Below are 17,777 nucleotides of genomic sequence, written 5' to 3' on the forward strand. Positions count from 1 at the left end.
CAGCGTCCTGGCTATCAGCATGTCTTCTGGCCACCTTCCATCATGAGCAAATGAGGGTGCGTCAAGCAGATGATAACCCAGCCAGCCAGCTTGCTGCTGCCTCACCCTTCACCCTGCTAAATGTGTAACTTGCTGAGCCACGTCATTGCCTCAGCAGCCATCAACTGAACGCACAGCTAAAGGGACCCCTTGAATTCAGACCTCCCACTGACTGGAGAGAGCTCCCCCATCCCTGGCTGGCACGATTCCTGGGGATGCTGGAGCTGGGCTGCCTTCCACTGTACTTTCCGAATGTGAGACTAGGGAAAATATACGTGCCCTTCTGTACAATTCCTGTTCTGTGAAGGGCATCCTAGGACACTTTCACAGGCCAACTGTCATTTTATGGGACCTCAGATTTCAAAGTCTGCCTGAACTTTACAAGGAGGAAATTGTATGTGTGGTGGGGTTTTTCTTCCCCCTGTATAATCATGTGTGCTCTTAACAATATCCCTTCAGAATTTGTGGGATGGAGCATTCCATTTAGATGAAACCAAGCCCTTCATATCTTACTCTTGTATCTGGTTGGCTGCAACAGCTGACTTAATGCCTTGTAAATACCAGAGAGAACCTCATCCGCACATGCGAACATGAGTCCAGTGTATCCACTTCAGACCAGGTCCAGGGAGGTTAGTGCCCCAGTGTCCTTTGGAGACCTAGTTCTCAGAGCCTGAGTAGGAATCAAGGAGCTTATCGACATAGGCATTAAGTGACGACCAGTTGGGCCCTACATCTGATACAAGTGAGAAGCTGCTAAACCAAGCATTTTGCAAAGAGGTGAATGGAAGGATCCAGTTTGTTGTAGCCCTGGATGGCTCCTTTCCAGCAACAACTTGTGGCCAAGACAGCAGGGCATGGCCCCAACTTAGCCACCATGACACAGCATTGCCAGCTGACCTCAGTTCTCTGGCAATCCCTTTCATCTCCCTTTGTCATTTCCCATTTGTACGGCCTCTACCTTGAGCAATGTACCCAGGTTTGTGGGTGAACCAGACCCAGTTGCCTCAGGTTTGATGGACTTCAAAGGGCTTTCCTCTGGAAGGAGGTGCAGGGAGGGTCCTGGTGTGGTACTACTGTTTTGCACTGCGATGAACAGTGCAGTGATGTAGGAGATGCAGCACCTCCAGAGAGCATCCAGGGCTTTTGCACTCACTCTCTCACCTCACCTGACATCTCTTTTCTCCTTTCCTCTTCAGCATATTGTGTGCACAGGCAGGCTGCGATGGTATCCAGACCCCTCCGTCATTCACTGCATCCAATCGTGTGAGGTAAGCCCCCCCTTCTCCCAGTACGAGCAGCCTGCTTATTGCAGGAGAGCTCCTGGCAATTCAGACTCACTCCGGCACGGAGGTGGAGCTGGACAGCTTTGAGTTAGTGTTTGCTCTGAGCTGGGCCAGGGCTTGCTGGCTGAGCAGAGAGACCAGAACAAGCATGCTTGGGAAAGTGCAGCGATGACAAGCTGGATTTTCAGAGTGCCATATACTGCCAAGACATCACAGAGGGTGGAGGAAACTCCACGGGTACAGGCAGTGCAGGCATGTTGAGCATGGGCTAGAGGGAAAACAGCCAGATCTCAACCAGGGATTTCCAGATACCACAGATTTTCACATGTGATTCCTGGCACTCTGGCCTCTGACTGCCCACAGCCCATGTGTAATGAAAGAGTAATTAGGTCTGGGGTTAGTAGCACAGACTCCTGAAGCAGATTTGAGCTTTCCTGAAGTTTGAGGATGTTTTAGATCAGAAATTCAATGGGAATGCACTGAAGGGTTTTTGGTTTTTTTTTTCCGAAACTCCTGTTTTGGAAGAAAACCGAGAGTCAGCTCTTTTACTGTACCCTTTATCTCCAGCATGCTCAGTGTCAGTAAGACAGGCATGTAATTCTGCAGTCCATGTGCAAAGCTAACAGAGAAATGTAAATGGGTGAGATAAAGGAATGATCAAAGATAAAGATACTTCCCCACTCAAACCCATCTGTGGGCCAGAGTCCTGCAGGAAGGGATTGGATCAGTAACTAGTTGGTGGAGTGCAACATGGATGATGGGTCAGCAGAGCATTATTGACTTGGAAAGTGGCATGGTGGTGAATGCCATTTCCATATCTCGCTCTGAGTGTACAGTACAGCAGCCAGGATGAGGCTGGGGAATGAGATTGCAATGCACTGCTAAGCTGCAGAATCGGGCCAGGTCCTCATAACATATTTCCTTGCTTGTGCACTTCTTCCTGGCTGACTCAGGAAGAATGTTCTAGCAAAGGATTTCACTGGCAAGGGGTATCCCCAGAAAGCATGTGCTGACTCCAAGCCTGAATATTTCCTTAACCAGAACTACAGTTCTAGAGTAATACTGATCCAGAAAAGCCCTTTGTGATTCATGCATCCAATCAAAACAACTAGGATTTCCAGCGTCGTATATGCAAAACAAACCGCTCCTGAAGAATCTGCAGACAAAGAATTCTTTGCAGAAATTGGTTAGCCACTCATTTCATTTTGAATAATGACCAGGCACGAGAAAATAATAGGCAGCTTGGAGTCAGTTCGCAAAGGAAAGAAAAAATAGGCAGTCTTTGTCAAACACTATTTGTTATTATGATTGAGGGTAAAAAGAAAAGGGGAGGGGAAGAGAATTTTGGAATGTTGTATGCTGAAACTTTGGGATTTTTACCAAAAAGGAAAATGTAAATGAACTTTGCACACCAAAAATAGCATTGAGTTTTGCTGATTTTTTTTTTGACACACTCCTTTCATTGCAAATGATTGGTTTTGCTCACTGGTTCTCCCCAGCTCAGCTCTTTGTCAACTGAAGTGTGGGTGAAAGGGCAATGTATATGACCACATATGATTGTGTGGTTTGAATTTTGCAAGGGGCAGGGGGCACATCCCCAGGAAGGAAGTGTTATGGTCCAGCAGAATGTGCAGCAGGGTTGTTTCCCAGCTTCGATGGATGTGTTGTATGTGCCCACTGTAATCCATGGGCTCCAAGCATGGGGGAATAGTCTGCTGTGTGCTATAGACGTTTGGTGGTTGAGTACCAGAGCTTAGGGATGGATCCTCCATTGTCATGGGAGCACTGTGTCTTTCTAAAGCATACCCTTTAGCTCAGCTCCAGGGCAATGGATCTGAAGCAGTTCACGTAAGCCTGTGACCTTCTCTGTGGCTCTCCTGCTAGCGAGTGGGTCAAACTGAGTGAATGGAGGTGCCTGTTTAGGTGACAGGTTACTCCCCCACACACCTCTGTGAGTTGATCCTTCCAGAAGGAAGCAGACTTTGTGCTGTGCTCCTTCCTCCCTTCCCATCCAGCTCAGGTGAGAGCCTGTGGATGCTCCCTTAGACACAGATACACTGGACCTACCTTAGCTCCTCTTCCTCTGTGGTTTCTGCACCTCAGCTTGGATCTGTGTCTTCAGCAAGAGGTCGCACAAGGAAGGATGAAAAAATGCCAGATTGTGTGTGTGTGTGTGTGAGAGAGCGAGAGAGAGCGTGTGTGCGCAACTATGTGAAATACCAACATCTCACATTGTCACTGTCTTGTCATTAGCCACCTAAATGTATCCATGGTCAACACCAGTTCTTTCTGTTCCTGTGTGCTTGTCATCCCCATCTACTTTTAGAAGACAATTACACACAACTGTCTTAACCTACAGGAAGTTAAGCAAGACAAAATTTTACAATGTCCTAACAGAAGACGGGGAATCCATGTTCTTCACCCTTGTAGGCTTTTCTGCACCTTTTCTGCTTTCAATTAGTCTATCAGCAGGAATAACCAAGCAGTACACAAAGCCTTCTTGTTCTAGAAATCTCTCTCCTGATAGGAATGTATCTGTCATTTCTGCAGTTGCATCAGCTTGGCAGCTCAGAGATATCCTGAGGTCAGCAAGTACACCCAGATCTTTCTCTGCCTCTTTTATTTCCAGCTGATGAGCTCCAAGCTAACAGCAGATGTTTTACTATCAGTACTCCAGTGCTTGCCCTTCAATTTTATACAAGTGAATGTCATCCTGTTTCTCTCCCTAGTCCTTCAGGTCAACTAATGATTTGTCAGATATCCTGATCCTCCACTGTGGAACAATGTCTCTTTTCTTTGGCTCGTGAGCAATTTCATCAGTACAGATGTACTCTTAAGGTCACAGCCACTCACCATAATACTAATCAAGATCGATCTTCAGATTGTTCCTTCCAGCCTGATCCTTCCCTTTTGGAAAAAGCCCGCAGCCACCTCCTCCCTATTCTCTTTCGCCTCACTTCTCACATGTTTGTCTTTGATTATTCTTTTCATTGGGATTTCTTCTACAATCTTGCATGTTATTCAGGTTAGCCTAAAAAGCCAAGTTTTGCTAGATGACTTTCCCTCTTTTTTATTTTATCATGGGCTTTAGAATAGTCATTCTCTGGCCATCAGGAATAACTCATACCAAAACTGACTTATTCAAAATATTGCACTTGGAGCTGCTGTTTGGCACTGGAGAGAAGGGAGGTATTACCAGTCCCCCTAGCCTGACCACAGAAAATGCCCTAAATTTTGTTTCTTCTTCATCTGTGCTCACTTCTGTCCCCATACCCTCATTCCCCTAGCTATCCTGCCTTCATCCTTGTGACCAAAATCATGGCAGTTCTTGAAAGCCATTTCATTTGGGTGCCAATTTCTTGGGGGATGTGGGGACATCAGACGGTTAGAGTAGGGTGTAGAGAAGGCATGGAATATAACGTTTAATCTGTTCTTGCTGCATGAGCCTCCCCCATCTCCTTTCCTTGTTCTCTTCTTCCTTTATCTGCATGAGAAATGTTTTGCTTTAATAGCCCCTGCTGGATCTGGCTTGGCTCAGCTTGACTTGCCAGCTGTGCCTCTTAGCCCTAGATTCACAGTCCCTCATTTCACGTTAATCTGTCAATGGAGGCAGTCTCTGCTATGCAGTGGGCAGAGAAACACTGTTCCAATGGACTATCCAGGTCACCTAAGGTCTGAGTCACCCTTCGGAGATGCTATTGTTTCTCCATTGACAGCAGAGAGTGTGTTGGATAAGGAAGCTTTCTCATCTGGACACCTCAGGGGAACAACCCTGTGTAAGAGAAATCCAGGCCTCCTGGCTCCTCTTACAGTCTCTCCCTGGAGGAGTCACTTCAGGCTGGGGTGTGGGAGCACTAGCCAAGCTCAGCCTCCAGCCTACCCAGCCCCAGATGGAGCCCTGCCTCACAAATCTCCTGCTGGAAATTTCAGGTCACTGTGCAATGACATTAGAGGAATTCTCACTCATCTTTATCATACACTGGCGATGGATCAGTCTGCCTGCTCATCTCTTTCTCTCTCCTCTCCCCACCTCCCTTCTCTTTCCATTAATCTTGTCGTTCATCTGCCTCCTGATCTCTCACTATGTCTTGCCAAGTTCCCCATTCCCGGAGCGTGGAGGCACGTAGTTCAGCGGATGAAAGAGGGAGGAATGAAAAGCATTCCAGAATCTCATCAGGAATACGAGTTACTGCCGAGTGTGCTTCGCGTCTCAACAGCCAGTGGAACATCTCATCCCATGCCATCAGTAGAAAAACAGATGGCAGCAAGGCAGGGTGAAAGGAGAGGGCATGCAGAGAGGACTTGGGGCTGGGTGGAGAGGGGAATGGAGCAGCAGAGTACCCCCCTTCTCCCTCCATAAGATCTGGGAAGAGATAGTTACGATCCTGGTGTTCTACCTGGCAGCTTAAGAAGGTGTTTGCAATCTCTGAGGCGGGGTCTCCCAAGCCATAAGTAGGTGACAAGCTTTCATCCACACTCTTCCCATGCCCAAGAGCAAGGGATAACTGAAGTGAGGCTGTTGCCTGCAGAGGAGGAGAGAGCATGTACAGAGATCCAGGCTACAAGTTACTGCAGGCTGCTCGCTTAGCCTGTTCCTGCCGTGCTCTAAAATGACCCATGCAGTGGCTGTCTGAATGTGGCCAGTGTCAGCTGCTGCCAGCTGCTACAGTGCCTCTTCTAGGTTGTGCCACTCTCCAGCTCTGTGCTCCCATTTCTTCCACCATAGGGGCTCCTCTCTTCTCACACTGTGGCTGTGGTTTAGGTGATAAAGATTGCTTATTTCATCATCATCATGTTTTTATCCAGTGTTACTCACAGGATGGAGTAACTACCACCATCCCGCTCCGACAGGGCAAGGAACACAGGCTGCTAGAATGATCAAAGTAGATGTGGACAGGCTATTCTGGGAAGCCAGTATGCTCTGCAAGATGCTGGCCCTCCTCAGTACTGCTCCTCTTCATCATTGCATGCAGGTAGCAAAGGGTTCATGGCAAGAGATTTAAAGCGGCATGCTCTGGATAGACCATTAGCAGGTAGAGCTTCGTATTGTTATGGCTGGATCTGGGCAAGAGCTAAAATAGCTATTGGTCTGTCTCCTAGCCTAGCAATTCCTTCTTAATGTGACTCGGTGCTGAATGCAGACTGCTTCTGATATACCTCTCTTGCTTCCTGGCATGTCCCATACCTCCAAGTTGTTGAACTGGCTTCTTTTCGGCAGTGAGTAGGCTGACTCTCTTACTTGATTGTGTGTGTAACATTTTCCAGCCTTATTCCTCCCCATCTTCATCCAAGGTCCAGACAAGGTGCCCCTTGTTTCCTTCTGTCATGTCGCTAGTGAGTCTTGAGAAACGTAGAGTGCTGGTGATAACCAAGAGGAAAGTTCCCAATCTACAACTAGGGCCTGTGCATGAAGCAACTGATGCATGGTTACGGCTCCTCCAAAATCAGTGCTTGGCACCTCTTTCTCACCCCAACCTGTCAGCATTAGTAGAGCAGGCAACTTTTATTGCCCATTTCCATGTCTGCAAGCAATAGCAGCAGGATTGGGTGTGCGTGAGAAGCCTCCCTGTGTTCACCCACATGTGTGGCGTATCTCTGAGGTTAGTAGTAGATACTAGCCATATTTCAATCCTCTAATCCAAGCCATCTGCAGCTGCATTCCACATGCTCTCTCAGATCATCGCCTTGCTTTCATCATCCTCCCCTCCTTATCCAACTCCCCCTCCTCACTCCTCTTCCACTTGTCTTATACGTATTCCAGACACAGGCCTTAGGTAGCCAACTGGTGACTCATGCTGGCCATAGAGGCACACGTGCTCAGTTGGCTGCCTGCAGCTCCTCTGGAAAGGACGGGCTACAGGCAGGTTCCCTGATTCAAGTCTCAGAGCTGAAGTATGGGGAATTTGTGCATCTGTGGTCCTGTGGTGACCCTCCATTCTAGCCTCCAGCCAAGCTTTCTGGGTGCAGGGCGACATGGTGGATTGAAGTGGCCTGGCTTCTGTTATAGAGGTGCTCTCCCCTGCCAGGAAAACCTGGTAGCCTTTGAGCTGAGTTGACTGCTGTGCTACCTTCTCTGGTTGAGTTTGCTTTTGTTTTCATTTCCTGTGAGCAGCCCTGCCTGTATGCTGGGGGAACATCCAGATACTTCAGCACGAGATCACTGCCTCACACCCTGGGTGAAGAGAGGCCATACCAGAAAGCTGTTGCTAGCATGAACTGCTGGGAATTTCTCAGGTCTTCCCTGCATGAGAACAAGGTCTAGCTGCCCTTATGTATGCTGCTGGTCATGTTATCGCAACTGTAGAATACTAACGCATTTTCTATTTTGTGGTTTTCCTGAATAATTACTACAGAAATGATGAAAAGGGGATTGAAGCGTGTCTGTGGTTACAAGTTGTTCAAGGGTCTCTCAGTCCAGCAGGTAGTCAAGGACCATCTACAGCCCTTCCCACTAATATGCACAAAACCCTCACTTGGCATGTCTGTGGCATATGTCCAGCATTTGTCAGCCATAATTAACCCTTTTGAAAGCATCTACAATAGTGGCAGTGGGAAGTCTCATCTAAAATTAGGGTCCCACTGTGTTTTAATGTTGCCAAGGTGTTGTGATGGGAGACAGGCTGTGACTCGCTCCCCTAGGCAAAACACTGGAGCCTGGGCCCAGCTGTAAGCAGCTGCCTCTGCTCATCAGCATCAGCGGGGTTGCGGCACGGGCCAAAAGTTGAATTTTGTTAAACTGCAGCTGGGATAGAAAACTGGGTGTGGAGGCTTCTGCCAAGAAAACAGCATCACCTCAGCCTGTCTTTTTTGTGGCTCCATCTCTTTGTGAAGGATTATATCTAAAGGTGATGATCAGTGATGTCTTGTGGCAGATCAGGGCAAAAGTTCAGTCTCTCTGTGGCTGGCTGCAGGCGGAGATAACTGTAAGATAGGGGCAGTATGCGTGGATGCGAGTAGGATGTCTGTAATCTGGGAACAGCAGGGTAAGATGCAGACAGTGGTAAGTGTGATCACTGTCCATGCCTCAGAAACCTGCAAAGCCCTTTCTGCGCTGTGCTGTAGCTGAAAGAGCGATGATAGTAGGAAGTGCTTGTTACTACATCACCTGCAACATCTTCACCAGCAGAAGGCCTCGGGATGGGTAGTTATCTAGCCAGCCTGGCCTACTTTATTGTCCCTCCTCCCAGACCCAAGGGGCTCTGGTTTTGTATCATGGCAAAGCTCAGCCCAGGAAACCAGGCAGAAGTGTGACGCTGGTGGGATGCTCCACACTGGGAAACAGATCCTCTTCGATTCTCCATGGGCTGAAGACAATGAGGATGACAAGCACCCCAGCTTCTCCAAGGAGACTCTCTAGAGAGACCAGGGATCTCAGCATGGCCAGAATTTAAAGACACCCTTTTGTGATGCTCATGTCATTGCTATTTCACCTCCGATCTCCTGTCTCCATCGCAGCATTTCGTGACATCTTTTTTCAGTCTGCACTCTTCCTGTCTGCCACCTGGCTTTGAAAATGTGAAGAGGATCCTACTGGATATTATTGCTGTTCTTGTAAGTAGGCAAAAAGCAGACCATGTGGTTCCTGTTCCTTCAGGGGTCTCATCAAAGTTAAAGCCTACAAACCCACATGATCCAAGTGACCAAACATGACTCAGTGCATTGTTGCCCTAGACTTTGGTAAATTCACATCATGGATAGCGTGGGCACTGTTGATCTCCACATCTCAAGAGGACATAGGGGAGTTAGAGGAAAGCAATCAAAATGATTAAGGGGACACCGCAACTGCCTTATAAGGAGAACCTAAAAAGGCTGGTACTCTTCAGTCTGGCAAGCAGAAGACTGCTTGAGGTTTACAAAATCATGAATGTGCTGGATAAGAGGAATGCAGAACTAAGGAGCACTCACTGAGACTGGGATTTGTTTAAAACAGGTAAAAGAAAGTACTTTGTACATGGTGAACACTGAATTCTGAAATTGGCTGCTGCATGAGGCTGCAGAGGTGAGTAGTAGCTGTAAGTTCAAAGAGGGATTAAACAAATTAGTGGACATTAGTGGAACAGATATTAAAAGGAAGAGACAAGGATATACCTTCCACCATGCCTAATGCAGTAACTGCAGATGGTGGGGGAGTACAAGGAGCATGGACTGCAAATACTGGTCAGTCTCACCTGCTGTGTCCCAGTGCCACCTCTACAGTCAATATTGGAGTTCTGGGCTAGATGAACCATTGCTCTGACCTAGTTGGCATTACTTTTGTTCTTATCCTGACCCATCTAAGCTGTTATCTAGCTGCGAGCTTGTACTGATACACTGTGGGATGTGGAAGTTTGTGAGGGGAGGACAGCAGTCCAACAGTGTGGTTAGATGCTTGTTAACCACCTCTAAGGTATACAGGTCTGTAGAATGTAGATCTGCTTCCACAGGCAGCTAGTTGCCCCAGGCTGTGCTCTCTTTCCAGTCCCCAAGCTTCCCCCTGGGAAGCAAAGGATACCCAAAACAATGTGCATGTAGTGGTGGCACAGGTGGTCCCTCTCTGAATCACAGAGCCAGGGTGCCTGGGTACTACCAGGTCCTGCGGCACCATCTATCTCCTGGGAATGTGTGGAGGAATGGATGGCAGCCAGGTTCCCTTCCTAATCCCTTCACCCCTCATGGAGCGGTACTGTTAAACAGTGCCCTGTTTTGTCTCAGAAACAGCCCTTGACCTGCAAGGGCAAAGCCTTTCATGCGGAGGAGGTGGAAAACAAGATGGGAAGCTCTGTAAATACCTGCTGGGCATGTTTTCATGCTGCCCTTGCCATGTGTGGGGTGGGCTGGTTAGCAGAGGTAGAACCTCAACAGCCAGTGGTGGTGGAGACCTAAAGAGGCGGATGGGGTTTGGTTGCTATTCCAAGAAGGACAGAAAGAAGGGGATTTGGCTGTGGGGTAACAGTGGCAGAGAAAAGAGAGATATTTTGCTTGCTTCTTGAACAGTGAGGGAACAGGGACCAGAAGCAGCAGTCAGCCCCCGCAAGCCATGGCTGTGTGTTCACTCAGGACCCCCAACCTGTTACTACTTTTCTGCCCTCTGCAGCTCAGTTGCCATCCCTCCATCCCTGCCTGTGTCCTGCTTTCCCCTCTCTCTCAGCCGATCACGGGTCTTGTACCCTGTGACACAGACAGGGGGAGTGGAAGGCTGCTGAAAACATCCTCTGAAATAAAAATCAATGAGTCGCTTTTGATAATAAATAAATATTCCCAACCTTAGTCCAGCCAACTGCTCTTCCAGCATGAATATTCCTCTTCAGCTCCTTCATCCCTTGTACATTGTTTTTCTTTCTGTTTAAGATCTGTAACAAGAACTTGGCAGAAACCAGATACAAGTGGGTCAGGAGGCCCTTGTGGTTTTCAGGGCTTGTTTTTCATAACCCATTCTATCCTGCAACATATTTTGCACAAGTGTCTTGCCAGGAGATCTAATCCATGGCAAGAGGCAAGCTGCTGAGGGCACTATTGCAGGCTGGTGCTAGTGGCATAGGAAGTCCTGGCTTCTCTCACATGTACACAACACCAGCCCGGGAACTGAGAGGGCTGGGGACCCACCTCCTAGTGCCACTGTGCTTGCCAAGAGCACTATCTACATACAGTATCTTCTTGTGCTCCCCTTTGCCTGTTCTTTCCTGCTTCTGTTTTTATCTCCCGTTGTCTCTTGTCAGCACTGAGATCAGCATGTAGAAAGGATTAGGCTAAGGACCCTGCCATGAATAGATCATGGACACAGAAGCTTTTATAGACACCACAGAGGCTTTCGGATGGTGTTCATCTACTCCATCTTTCCATCTCTTTCTTCAGTCTTGTTCCTGTAGGCTGTGGTAATGCCCTTTTTGGATTGCTGTCTGCTGAAAGACAGTGTGTCTGAGGAGCGAGACAGAGAAACTGTCAGGGCAGAAGTAGTGCATCTCCATTTGGTAGCCTGAGGTGCTACATACTAACTTCTGCAGCAGAAGTGTGTCCAAACCAAATCCTGGCCTGGGACACAGGAGTGTTTTCAAACACCATGAAGGCAAGGACCTGCTCTCCCAGTATGGTCATCTACAGCAGCATTCCAACAGGAGACCAAGCAGCGATCGAACCACTGTGCTCTCATCCCACTCCAGACTCCATTCCTGTCCAAACTCAATCCAGACTGATTCAACCAAGACCCAGGTGTGTGCAGGAAGCCCATGTCCAGGGGAGCCTCTTTGTCCTGAAGACCACCTGGAGCTGCAACTCCTCCAAACTACCAACACTGCAGTTAGTACCACTGCTGGGAACTGGGCCTTTACTTATTTACCTTGGGCAGCAGAGTCCAAGCGATGGCGCAGGGGCTAAAACCAGACCACAGGATGCCTCCTTCCAGCCTGTCGCCTCTTCCTTCAAAAGAGACTAATTGTTGCTCAGTGGGTGCAGGCCACACACCTTCTCCTGTCCCTGTGAATGGCCCTGGCAGACTTGGTCAACAGCAGCCATTTCTGATGGTATGAGGCTGAAGATCCCTGAAATGTGTGTTTGTTGGTGTCTCTCCTGTACAGCTTTGGTTTCTGACACCAAGTGATCAAGTCCACCTTGGCCTGGGGTAAAAGCACAATTTGGCTTCATTGTACCAGAGCCACTGAAAGCTGGGGCTGATATGTGAACATGGAGTATTCTTTCTCAAGCAAGAAGCCTTTTTTTTTTTTAAGTGAGGAGTGGGGAGAAGGATGCTGGAGCTGGAGCAGACATTCCTGAAGAACTGAGAAAACATGATGAAGGAACTCTGCATAGTGAACCGATAAGTGAGTAGCCCAGGGACACCAGCAAACTCAGAAACAACCAGCATTTCTCCATTTTGCTTTCTGGCCATGTCTGAAGTGATGGTGCAAGTCAATGATTTCTCCAAGCAAGTCATTCCAGGGACATGCGCCTCCAATGGTCATCCACTGTAGTTTAACAAGCCACACGGGAGCAGCTCAGGGGGCAGAAGCTGGAAGACACAGAAATAATGTATGAAGTACTGGGCCTGTAAGAATTTATTTTTGTTTCCTCTTCTTCAGGCCACTTGGTCCCAGGTGCCTCTTGCCAAATTTCTAAAGCTCTCTTCCCTCAAGCTGTGCTCACCCGGCCTCCCTCAGTGCAACGGGCCAGGTAGCGTTCGCTTGCTGCTCAGGGCACTGAGGCATCCCAGAGAGCTTTTTGACCAGAAGCCAGCACTGTTCCCTCTCTGCCCCTCTCTGTGTTTTTCAGAGCTGATTTCCTCTTTGCGTGCCGGAGAGCCTCAGGAAGGAGAGAGGGAAAGTGAATGTGCTTGGGGTGTTGGGGGTGGCGGTGGAAATAATAAAATAAAAGACACACTGCAACAGAGAGAGGGCCAAGAAAAATATTTAATCCAAACAATGAACATTGTCGTTTCCTCCCACAGTCTGCATTCCCAGTCAACTTCCCTGGGCAAGCAGGAGGAGCCAAGAATTGCCGGGCTCTCTGCCTCACCAGTGTGTGTGTGTGTGTGTGTTTGTGTGTGTGTAAGGAAAGGGATGTGTCCTGGGGACACTGTGCTGTAGCATCACTTTAACTAGCTCCTGCCATGTCTGCAGCTGAAGGGACTGAAACAAGCTCAATTTTCTAAAGGGAAGCAGTGGTTTGGAAAGATGTTGAAGGGATAGGGACAGAAAGATGGAAGGGGGAATTTTCAGGTACCCAAGCCAGGATGTTGGGGTGATGGATGCACTGGATTTTTTACTGAATCAGACCTTCAACAAGGACTTGGGTAGTCTTCATGTCCTGCCAGGGACGTGCGAGAATAACTGCACTTTTTGGAATATTTTGGCTAGTGAATGAGGTGCGGTGGGAAGGAAGGGCATGTGGTTGGGAGAAGCTGCCCTTTTTTCCTACCACTGGCAAAGGGCTATCACAGCCTCTTCACGCTTCCTTTCATCATTGCCCTTCTGCAGAAGCCCTCACCCAAAGCCTGCTCCACCCCACGACACGCAGCGACAGCACATGCATGCTTTGCACCCGGGATGCTGCTTCTCCCGCAAGCTTCAGATCCTTTAGACCTGTGGTTGTATCTAGCACTGAGGGCTGCTCGAGGTATATGTCCTCAAGTCCTCTGGTCTCCTTGCCCCCTGTGCTGTTGTGGTATGGGGTGCAAGGGCTGTCAGAGTGACTTGGGAATGGGCCCTGATTTGGGCTGACATCCCAAATGCCATCAATTGTCTGCGGTTTCCAGCTGTGCTACCTGCTAGCTGGGCTCTGGCTGTTGCTGGTTTCTTGTTCCTGGTGCTGAGCAAACACTGCTGTCTTTTGGGGCTTGCTGGATGTGGGTGAGGAGAAGGGTTGGCGTGGATGGGCAGGATGAGGGGTTAATTAGTGTTGGACCAGCTCAAGGGGTTTCTGGCTGTCAACCGGCAGCTGTTGCTGCTCTGTGGGTCCCCCCTCTCCAGCCACATATCGAAAGGATCAGCAAGAGTTTACTCTTATCCTTCTGCTTCCATCGAAGACCCTGCAAATGCAGTGGGGTCGGGAAGACCACGGCACGCAGGAAGGGGATGCGTCTCCCCGGCAGAGGTTTATCGCCCAGCCACGTGCCTTTCTCCCTTGCTGCACCATCTCCCTGCAGGGCCCCTTCCATGTCCTCCAACCGATCTTTCAGCCCAAGTTTTGAGCGCCACTAACCACTCATGAGAAGAGCAGAAGCAATAGCGGCAAAGCTGATGATACAAGAGGCACGGGTGTGACTGCGCAGCAGCGGCAGCTTTTCTGGACTGGTCCCTGCCCATCTCCAGTGCTGAACTGATGTTTCCCCTGTTCCTCTGCAGTTGCTTTGAAAGTTACAGCTGACGAGAACAAAAACACCTGCACGTCATCAGCTGCAGGGTCTCACACGGTCATCTGAGCATGCAAAGGGTTTGCCCAGTCACGTCTGAGATCTCAAACATCAAAGCCCAAAATACCGATGCCTATAGGGAAAGGCACAAGGACAGCAAAATTCTTGCTGACTTAGAAGCAGCATAAAGGAAAACTACCTGCCCTCCTTGGACGGGATCAGCATTGAAGCGAATACCACTGCAAAGCCCAGGACATGCGCAGCCTCCCAGAGGCTGGGGGACACGCTTTGCTTAATAAGTCTGGACTTGATCCCCTGAAACTGGGATCTGGACTTTCTCTAGCTATAGACAAATTGAAATCGCAAGCGCTTTGCATCCTGCTCAGGAGCCAGAAGCAGACTTTCAGCTGGAATGAGGAAGGAATTCTCCCCTCTTGCTGGGGTAATGTTACATAATTGGCCAGGTGCATGTTGTGTGTTTTTTTTTTTTTCCACCTTCCTCCAAAGCATCTGGAATGGGTCACTGCCAAAAACAAGCTACTGGGCCTTCAGGTCTGTTCAGCTAGCACAAAACCTGCATTCCTAAGAAATAATGTTCATTGAGTGTCTATGATGCAGCATCAAAATATGTGTGATACTTATGTCATTTGTGATATATTCTTCATACTCAACTGCCTTCGTCAAATCCATCTTCTCTGTCTGTCTTGCTTACCTCCTTTCCCTTGCTCCGTCACACCCTTTTAAGTTCTTGCATAGTGAACCAACCTACATATAAGATGGTTTGAAAAATGTATTGGGACACTGCCCACCTCGCCAATGACACTGGGAGAAAGAGAATTCAAGAGGCAACCCTAGGGCCTGGGATGCTCCCCCACGATGTTGGACTGTGTAAAAGGCTTGGGAAGGGGGCCAGCACACAAGGAGAGAGCCAGCAAGCTCGGCCCTGGCTTTGAGGGATCTGCAGGGACAGTGGAAAACGTCGTTTACAAAACACTGCTCCTTGCACAGCATCTCCCAGAAGCTGTGAGTGAAACGATGCAGCAAAACACTCTGAAATGCTTCTGCCCAGGAAATCGCACAGTCTAAACAGACAGCATGCACCCGCTTGCCGAGCCGAGCCGGCTGCAATGCAGCCCTGGGACTTGAACGATCCTTTATCAGATTCCGCTTTTTCCTGCAATAATTTTCCCTTTTTTTTTTTTTTTTCCTTTTTTCGTCTGTGCCTATTCCCAGTTTTGAAAGCATGTGGTTTTTTTAGCTTATTTAAATTGCCAAGCATTTGATTCACAGTTACTATTTTTATTATGGTAGCGCAAATATCAGGCCCCACGGTGCCAGATGCTGTACCTCCATGTGCTAACACATGCCCCAGTGAAGCTACTGTCTGAATAAACAAGGAAGACAAACGTCGAGAGCGGGGAAATTAGCTGACACAGCCCAGCTCGCTGGCTGGCTCCAGCAGCCCCGAGCTGTCACGCAGCCTAGCTGAGAAGCTCCATATCGCTAATTCAGTGTGAAGCAGTTACAGCAATTACCTTAGTCACTTTTTCCCATTTAATACAAGCTGTTTGAATCCATCCTTTTTTTTTTCCCCATGCTGGAGGATGCATATTCTGGTGATTGAAACTCAGCTGGTCGTTTTCCTGGATCACATGCACTTGCCTTCACCTGGCTGCATTTGCCTTTCCACATTTTCTCCAGATCTACACAGTTTGGTTTTTTTTCCTGCCAGCATCTTAAAACTTTGTCAAGTATTTCTGTGAGTTGCTGACATGGGCAAACTTCCCTTCTCCCACCACTGACATCATTGCTTTCTGTGGATCCTAATTTAGAATCACGTGGCTCAAACGTAGCCTGGAAAAAGGCCGTGTGCATCTTTTGCACATGCACACTCACATGTCACCCTGCACTGGAAATGGCTGTTCATGCAGCCAGTGTCCTCCTCTGCCTTGCCTCTTGGAAAACCTAAATGAGATGATTGATAGAAGTATGACCAAATGAATGTCAAAGCCCACACCTGTACCCTCATAAATGAATATCGATCCACCAACATCTTAGTTTTCTCTTTCTGCTTACAAAGACTGAAACCAACTGGAGGCCCTTGAGAAGCCAAACCAATGGGATTCACTTTTTCTCCCTTGGAAAATTACTGAGAAGTGCAGCTCCTTGCTAGCCCAACTCTGATTGCTAGTCTTGAGTTGTTTCAGGCCCAATGAAGTAATGAAATTCTCCTGCCTCATCAAGAAGCAGATTTGCAGCCATCTCCTAGGATAAAGTACCAGCTACTGTGGCAGTGCAAGAGCCACATCACTGGGCCATGGAGGAGCAGAAGAGCTTGCAGTGCTAGCTACGGCTTAGCTGTCCTTCCTTCCTAGGCCCTGCTGTGCTCCTAAGTCCCATCACTTCTTCATGCCTGGGCTCCTTCACAGGGGGTTATGCTGACCTGGGATGGTCCTGAAGTGTTTGACTCCAGTAGAGACAGGAAGAGAGAGGGAGAGATGTCACCTGACTCATACACGAATGCCGTGGGGCTCCCACTGTCATGGCTGGCCTGCAGTGCTCTCTAGATTAGCCCAGGAGCCTGTGGATGGTGTATGTGAGGGGTCTGGATAGCTCACAGAAGCACGGCTGTTTCTGAGATGAGCCGCTGTTGCAATAACAGCAGCAGGCTGAGGACAGGATGTGAGAAAGGATCTCAGCTCAAGCCTGCAGCGGGTGGCCATGGTCACAGGCCCTTCGCCTTGAGCAGAGCCAGTCTGACCTGTACCATGCTGAGGCCAGGGCCGCCCCATCCCCTGCAGTGCTGATGGCGGTAGTGAGACCAGAGGGAACAGGACTGGAAACAGGGCCGGTCCCCTGGAGGTAGATGTAGAACCTCCACTCAGGAGAGGCAGCCGAGATAGCTGTGGGGAGCCCGGGCGGCTGTGCAGAGCAGAGCAGAGCCATCGGTCCCCAAACCATACATCTGGCTCTCTTGAGCCTCGAGTCCAATTAGTCATTTTGTATTTTCCCCTCATATGTTTTTCCAATGTAATTTGGAGCATGAGTTGTTAAGTTTCCCCAGCAAGCGTTGCCATAGGAGCCTGTATTTGTTTAGGGTGGGGTACGGGTTCTGGCGGGTCGAGGGGAGGGGGCAATTAGCCCTAATAGGTGCAGAGAGAAAGCGAGAACCTCTTGTTCTCCGTCCTGTCCCTGTCTCTGTCCTCCCCCACCTTGCACACAAGACACGATCTGGAAATCATTTCAGACCTGTGTAGCCGGGACAGGCAATCCTCTGCAATAATTATATGGAAACTACAGAAGAAGTAGGTTTTGTTTTGCCAGTGAGTCATGACATATGGAGCAAAGCTCAAGGAAAAACTCCACCACGTGGAATGCTGCAAAAGCAGATCACACCCAGAGTGCTTTCCCCGCCAGCGGCTGGGTGAGCCCCCGGCCGGTCCCCTGCCGTCAGCCCCCTGCACTTGCAAGCTCCGGCCCCGCTCCTGCAGTGGCCCCAGCCAGCTGTGACAGCATGCAAAGCTGCTTTGCGGCTCAAATGGAGGCCTTCCTCGCTCACGGTCATTTAGGACCTGCTGGCAGTTTTCACTGGGAGAGGGGTGTTAACCCTGTCACCTTGGTGAAACTCCAGTGTG

At 49.0% G+C, this 17,777-nt stretch overlaps 1 protein-coding gene across 1 annotated transcript in view; it reads left to right on the forward strand.

Annotated features, from left to right (window-relative positions):
* Positions 1 to 17,777, forward strand: part of PAPPA2 (pappalysin 2) — a 116,376-nt gene that overhangs the window by 93,361 nt on the left and 5,238 nt on the right. Inside the window, exon 21 of the mRNA XM_067300418.1 lies at positions 1,236 to 1,307. Coding sequence (XP_067156519.1) covers positions 1,236 to 1,307 — 72 coding nt within the window. The remainder of the gene's footprint in view (positions 1 to 1,235; positions 1,308 to 17,777) is intronic.

This window comes from Apteryx mantelli, chromosome 8 (genome assembly GCF_036417845.1).
Source record: "Apteryx mantelli isolate bAptMan1 chromosome 8, bAptMan1.hap1, whole genome shotgun sequence".
NCBI lineage: Eukaryota > Metazoa > Chordata > Aves > Apterygiformes > Apterygidae > Apteryx > Apteryx mantelli.